The 7791-nt window shown below is 31.7% G+C and overlaps 1 protein-coding gene across 1 annotated transcript; it reads right to left on the bottom strand.

Annotated features, from left to right (window-relative positions):
- Positions 1–3713: 3713 nt before the first annotated feature.
- Positions 3714–4882, bottom strand: LOC111402598 (basic leucine zipper 43-like). The gene has a single exon (XM_023030980.1). It carries the CDS (start codon positions 4783–4785, stop codon positions 4114–4116), a length of 672 nt encoding a protein of 223 aa, XP_022886748.1. The 5' UTR covers positions 4786–4882; the 3' UTR covers positions 3714–4113.
- Positions 4883–7791: the final 2909 nt, after the last annotated feature.

The following is a 7791-nucleotide window of genomic DNA, read 5'->3' as shown; positions in this document are numbered from 1 at the left end:
AATTTTTCCTTATTTTTTACGAAAATTTTTTTTCCTTTTTTTTTTTTTTTTTTGGGTTTACAAACAGCAAAATCCTATTCTAAGTTGTTATATTTTGGAGGGTAGTGGGCCTAGATTCCCTTATGAGGAAATTACACCCACTCATGTTTTTTAACTTTCAATTTCAAAAATCAAATTTAAGAATTGTTTATACACAAATTAGGTGATAAAGCATTTTTTAAATATTACTATTTATAAATTAATAATAAAGTTTAACTAATTCGATTTCAACTAATTATAGGTAATTGACGTGGGTAAGTGGGATTCTATTTTCAAAAGAGGAAAATATCTTTCACAATCCATTTCTAACAACTTCCATCTTCTTCAAAATCCACGTTTTGTTCTTTCGGCGTTCGCTCATCTCACGTTCGTTTGTCGCCATTAAACATAATCGACGAGACCTCCTCGTTGTCGACATCAAACCTCACTTCTCTCTCTTATTTATACACAACTTCATCTCCTTTGAATGTCATTCTCTGTACTATTCTCTGTGGTACAATATACACAAAAATCCACACAATGGTTCGAACAAGGAGAGTTGATCGAGGAAGAAGGCATATGAGGCCAGAAATAGGAAATATAAGAGAAAGACAGATAAAATACAGAAAGAACCTGAAACCAAGAAATTGAAATGTTTTGGATCTAAAGCAAATCGACTTCGGAGAAGGTAATTTCAGTTTTGTGTTGTTTATTTTATTTGAAGACCATTTATGAAAGTCACAGTTGATGGTTCACAAGTATTGTGAATAATATTCATTGTTTGTGACATTAATTTAGATTTGTGTTCAGCATCAGAACTTGTGATTGAATTTTTTATGTATGTGACCTGAGAAATATCCTATTGTATGATAATTTGTGACTTGATTATTCTACAATTCTATATTTTATTTTAACATTGTCTATATGTATACATAAACTAGTATTGTAACCTCAATTACTGTCTGATTGTGACCTAATAAACTATGTTCAATGTATGTTGAAAAGGCTAGTATGATGAACTGTGATCTACCTTATGTGACATTGCTTTAAGAACTAGAACTTCTGATTGGGTTTTTTTATATGTGTGACTTGAGTGAATTATTATTGTACATTTATCTGTAACATGATTGTTTTACCATTTCATATTTGATTTTAATGTTGTCTTGATCTATACAAATAATGTAGGAATGGAAGTACATTATTCTTGAAGACCGCTGGTTTTTCACTGAAAAATTACAACAAAACGCTTCGAAATGTGTTATGATCAATTTCATAACAAAATTCAGCAAAGCCCAATAAGATATACTGGCAAATACATGTTTCTTACACTTCATGGACTGTCATGAAATTGTGGTTTAACCTCAATTGATCCACTATTTTTTTATTGAGAGAAATGAAACGGTCAGACCCTGATAACATCCGAATCAAGATAGCAGGTCGCTTTGTTAGATTCTAGTTGTTGGAGTTTTGTTTAGGCTGGATATAGCTCTCCCCCTGTTTAAACATAAGCAAATCAAGCAGGTCACAACGCTGGGCAAGAATAAGGAAAATAGCACCATGCTAGATTGATTGTTCCCATATGGGCTACTATATTTTTATTTCGACATCAATTTTCTTGTTTAAAAAATTTGTAATATTTATGACTGGAATTTGTGTTCGATTTGAGTAATACAATTGCTTTAGTTTGTTAATGTTGGTGATGAAATTTTATTCATTTTTGAAGGTATTTGCATTTTCAGCAGGTTGTAAATTCTTTTTCATTTGTACATATATGTCATTTGAATTGTTATCTGATATATGTCACAGGTTTACTTTGCATTCTAATTTAAGGTCACGGGTCATTGTCAGGGGTCACAAGTCATAGTTCACTGAGTTATGTTCATATTTTGCATTCTAATTTTGTCACGAGTCACAGATCATTGATTCATATTTTCACGTTTTACATTATGATTTATGTCACATGTCACGATTCAACATGCACTATGTACGTGTCAAGTTCACTAGTCACATGTCATATCTTCCTTTACAAGTTAAGGTCATAGGACAATGTGCACATGTTACAAATCAACGTACAATGGTCACAATTAATTGATTTATGTTCACATTTTACATTCTGATTTTATGTCACAGGCCACGTCAATGTAAATTGGTCATAGGTCACAAATCAATGTGCAATGATCACAATTTACTAATTGTTCACAGGTCACAAGTCAATATAAATTGGTCACAAGTCACAATTGTAGCATCCTACAGGTTCACGTACGTTGATCTATATCAATCACAAAAGATGAACTTCCATCACCAATCGAAAAGATGGTTTGATTGTTAGGAAGCTTGCAAACGGTGATGAAAAATTTGGTCACAAAAATATATAGATCACAACATCTACATGTCATAGCATCTACATTTTACAAGATTTAAATAGAAGTCACAACATCTACAATACTGGTCACAAAGAGCTTAAACACAAGTCACAACATCTATATGCCATAGGATCTAAATTTTACAGGATTCAAGTACAAGTCATGTAATTTATATGCAGGTCACAATATCTACAATCTAAGTCATAGAGAGCTTAAATACATGTCACAACATCTACATGTGATAGAATCTATATGTCATTGGATTTAAATGCAAGTCACATAGATGAAATACATGTCACAACATCTATAATACAAGGTCACAGCAAATTGTTATATCTCATTGATTGAAACAATTTTGAAACTATTCGAAGGTTTCAGACTTAAAACATGTTCATATTAAATCAAATACCCGGGACAATTGTAACTTTTCGATTTTTTCTTCATAGTAATCCACGATTGAAACAACCTATTTTGTAACCTAAAATATTGGAAGATCGGGTTACAATAGAATGGTTTCACTCATCAATTATGACCTCGAACATGATCAAAATTATTTAGGGATGATGACCAAACTCAATTCCTTACCTCTATAAACCATATGTCTGTTACTGTAATTTTGAAAATATCTGCTCCTTTTTGCTAATGATTTCCAATTTGTGACATCAATAATCCACCGGTTTTGATTGAGCCATATTCCGGTGGCGAGGATTGAGAAGTTGGCGTCAAGAGCTCTGTCATTCTTCACTTTTGATTAGTGGCCAGTGGGTTGAAATTAAGAGCCGTGTTTGATTTGGAAACATTTGTCAATATAAGCCCAGCCCATTTATGTAATTCTCCTTGTAGTTTCTTGATCTGTACGTGAAACTTGTTCTAACTATTAAATGCAAGATGATCTTCTCCGGTTTTAGGGTGTGATAGATTGTTACCATAACAATATTAATTTCATTACGGAAATTTCTCACGACGCAAAACACACTTTTATATAGAAAATTGAAATTCTTCCCGAGCAAATTCCAGCAGGATTCCTTTGTGAAATAAGGAAAAATCTAAAGATGAAAATCTCGAACGATATGAACAGATACCATGCTGAAATAAGGCTAATATGCGTCACCTTACCCACTGTAAACTATGTTTCCTTAATACCCAGTAAGGATTATTCGAGCAATTGAGGTTTTCCTGACTTTGCTGGGCAGGTCAACAGAACATAATTTTTTAGCTAAAACGAGTACCCACAAAATGTTTTTTTTTTTTTTCCCTCTTTTCTGTTAAATTATACTATATATGAACCAACTTGTCTACCACAACCTTGTACAAGTACATTGTGTGCCTGCTTTCTCTGTTGTAGTTCGCCTGAAAGAACCAATAATTTCCACTTCTGGTAGAAATTCTCCTTTTTCATTGTTTTTTGGTTCCTTTTTATGCTATTTGATTGCATCATGGTCATTTTTTGTCAAAAAAATCTGAGTGTCAACGATACAATCATTGATATTGACATTGACATGGATAGACCTTAGTGAAAGCAGACATCATCAATTTTCATGGAGGATTCATGTCTATAACTCCCATCTCTTAAACATTTGATACCATAAGCGAAGACAAGAGTGACATTTCTTATTGAGAGCCCCAAAAGAGAAGAAGAGACATGGAAAACAAAAATCATATCTGCCTTAAAATCTCAACAAAGCAAATTTTCAGAAATCAAGAACTAAAGGATGGATAAATATTTTAGTTTTTAAGGCAAGGGATCGTCATCAAGATCTCTCAGGATAGGAAAGGGACTATTGAGCCGCATGTCAGCAAGCATTTGGCGAAGCTCTGATGCTTCTTCTTTGAGTTGAGAATTTTCCTGGAGGACTCGATCATGGTTCTCCGAGATATGGTTCAGTGTGTCTATGAGTTGTCGATTCTCATTCCGAAGCCAGACAACCTGTGACCAAAGCTCGTCCAGGTGCTTTTGTTTGCGCATACGTGATCTTCGTGCAGATTCCCGGTTAGATATCATTCTTCTCTGCTTCCTCTCATTTATTATATTTTGCTCATCTGCTTCATCAGAAGTTGAGCTACCGCTTAAACATTTTATTTGTGGATTGAATTCTTGAAATTGGGGAGTCATCTGAAATTGATATAAAGAGTTGGAAAATCTGTTCAACTGATATCCTGCCATGTACTGAGTTGGGTTCGAAGGAAGTAGATACTGAATTCCAGTAACCTCACTGGATTGCATAGTGTGTAAATCAGGTAGAAGTTGTTGGTAGAAGGCGAAGAGAAACTTGAGAAGAGGAGCTATTATATAGAATTGAAAGAGGTCGTGTGGCCCCATTTTATCACTTTGAGTAACAGTAGAGTTCATCAAAGATGAGACCGCTGTACTATGATGCCAAATACATGTATCAGAACTGTGCATGATTCAGAAGTCTGCATATATCTAAGTCTGTCTTGTGTCCATTGTAGTCAATGGTTACATGGAAAACATGAATACATAATCTAGGCCAATCTATTTGTTTAGTTGTGGATAATCTTTTTAAGAAAAAATGCTTACATCAGAGAGTGAGGGATTATTGTGGTGGGGGATGGGAGTGGGGGGATGCTAACCTAATAAGAGAGGTGCAATTATTGATGGTTTTATTTGTCTTGATAAACTATTATAACTAGAATATTTTTGGTATTTCATGTCCTTAATGACATGTTTAGTAAGTTGACTAGACACTATTAAAATGGGTTAAAAAGGAAATGGAAAAGTTAAATCTCATTAAGTTAATTGTACAATTCAGTTAGGGGTATTAAATATGACGAGCCACTCGCTAGGACAAGCCGACTAGTTATAATGAGTAAAATCTGCAATTTCAATAAAAGAATTGTGCGAACTACCTGGTTAATTATATGAATGGTCACTGAACTTTGCCCTATGTTACTATTTAGTCACCAAACTTAAAAATATAACTCGATAGTCATTGAACTTCGTCAAGTGTTACTACTTCATAACCGAACTTTAAAATGTATCTCAATGGTCACCGAACTTTGCACATTGTTACCCATCCGTCACTTAAATGGAAAAATCCATTAAGTCCGACAAACGACGTCAATTTGAGTGACGGATTGGTAACATGATGCAAAGTTCGGTGACCATTGAGATACATTTTAAAGTTCGATTATAAAGTAGTAATACTTGAAGAAGTTCAATGACCATAGAGTTATTTTTTTTTAAGTTAGGTGACTAAATAGTAACATAGGGCAAAGTTTGGTGACCATTAAGATATATTTTTAAATTGAATTATTAAACCCTTATTTGAGTCTCATTCTTTCAAAAAAATACATTTTTAAACAGTGATTTGACATTTTTCAACCATACATTCTTCAATAAAATAATATTACACAAATTTAAAACTTTTCTTTATTTTTTAACTACACGTTTCTCATCAATATACTATACAAAAATTCATTTTATCTCTCAAAATATGGATCAAACAAGGGCTAAGTTTTTGAAATCGACCTCTATTAAAAAAGAAATCAAAGAAAATGAAGGGAAAAAAAGAGGAAACGGAAAATCAGAGACCTATAAATTAAAAAAAAATGGAATTGTTGCTAATATTTATTTATCACACTGAAAAAGTACGTTTGATTTTTAGATCAACTAGTATCAGTTCACCATGTCTCAAACTCCGCATAAATAGATTGAAAGAGAAACAGTTGGAACATTAGAAGAAATTGACCAAAAAAAAAATAAATTAAATAAAAGTACAAAATCTTCGAATAGTACCAATGTAATTGAGGTCGATTTGATTTTTCAACTATGTTACTACTTAGTCATTGAACTTAAAAATGTAACTCAATGGTCACTGAATTTCGTCAAATGTTACTATTTCATAACCGAACTTTAAAATGTATCTCAATGGTCACCGAACTTTGCATCATGTTACACATCCGTCATTCAAGTTGACGCCGTTTGTTAGACTTAACAGATTTTTCCATTTGAGTGACGGATAGGTAACACGGTGCAAAGTTCGGTAACTATTGAGATACATTTTAAAGTTTGGTTATGAAATAATAACACTTGACGAAATTCAGTGACCATTGAATTACATTTTTAAGTTCAATGACTAAGTAATAACATAGGGCAAAGTTCAGTTACCATTCATATAATTAACCCGCGAACTACCTCACCAAGGGTTGAGCTCGTGGAGTGAATCGAGCCACAGTTTGGCTGAGCAAGTAGCTTCAAGCTTGCCTCACCCCATAGGCGCGCACGAGCGAAAACTAGTCAAACACGGCGATAGTGGAGTTGAACTGCTTAGTGCCACATTTAATGCCCCTAAATCCAATACTATTCACGAAACAAGGTAGAATGGTGGTGTGCATTTTATATAGACTAGTAGTAAATACGTGCATTGCACGTCTTATGTATGGAATAGATGATATAAGTAATTAAACAAAATTAAAATTATTAGAGAATAAAAATCTTATGAAATTGCATACATAGCCCTTGTTTAAGCCTCATTCTTTGAAAAAAAAAATACATTCTTAAATAATGTTTTGACATTATTTTAATCACACATTCTTTAATAAAATAATATTAAATATAAATCCAAAACTTTTATTTATTTTTTAACTGTACATTTTACATGTAAATACACAATTCAAAAATTCTTTCTTATGAAAAGAATGAGGCTCAAACAAGGGCATAATATGAAAATGTTAAATAAACTAAAACTTAATATTTTGGGTACCTATTTGTTTATGCTAGACATTTGGTTGGGCACTATTTTCAACCATTACAGTGACATCTACCAGCTTTATAGTGCAGATGGACACGAAGAAAAGTAGAATTAAGAGATGTACATTTGACGAATTTTAAAATGTTCACTTATAAGTAAACTAAAGGTTCATAAATGATTTTCAAAATAAAAATTACTCATTCTGTTAGTAACATAATATTTCTACCTTAAAAAGTAAGGGGAAAAAAAAAAAAAGATCTTATCTAAACACATTTAGCAAAAAAAAAAAAAAAAATATTTACATACTAATCATATTAATCCATAGCATTTATTTTAAACTAATGTACACATACATATATACATATGTACATATACATACATATGTATATATATAAATATATACATATACATACATATGTATATACATATGTGTATATATATACATATATGTATATATACATATATATACATATACATACATATGTATATACATATGTGTATATATATACATGTGTATATATACATATATATACATATACATATATATGTATATATATATGTACATATACATACATATGTATATATATAAATATATACATATACATACATATGTATATACATATGTGTGTGTGTATATATATATATATATATATATATATATATATATATATATTTTTTTTTTAAATTTTATATTTTTT

This window comes from Olea europaea, chromosome 10, assembly GCF_002742605.1.
Source record: "Olea europaea var. sylvestris chromosome 10, O_europaea_v1, whole genome shotgun sequence".
NCBI classification, from domain to species: Eukaryota; Viridiplantae; Streptophyta; class Magnoliopsida; order Lamiales; family Oleaceae; genus Olea; species Olea europaea.
Note: the sequence above shows the minus strand (reverse complement) of the source record. Positions and strands in the feature narration are given on the sequence as shown.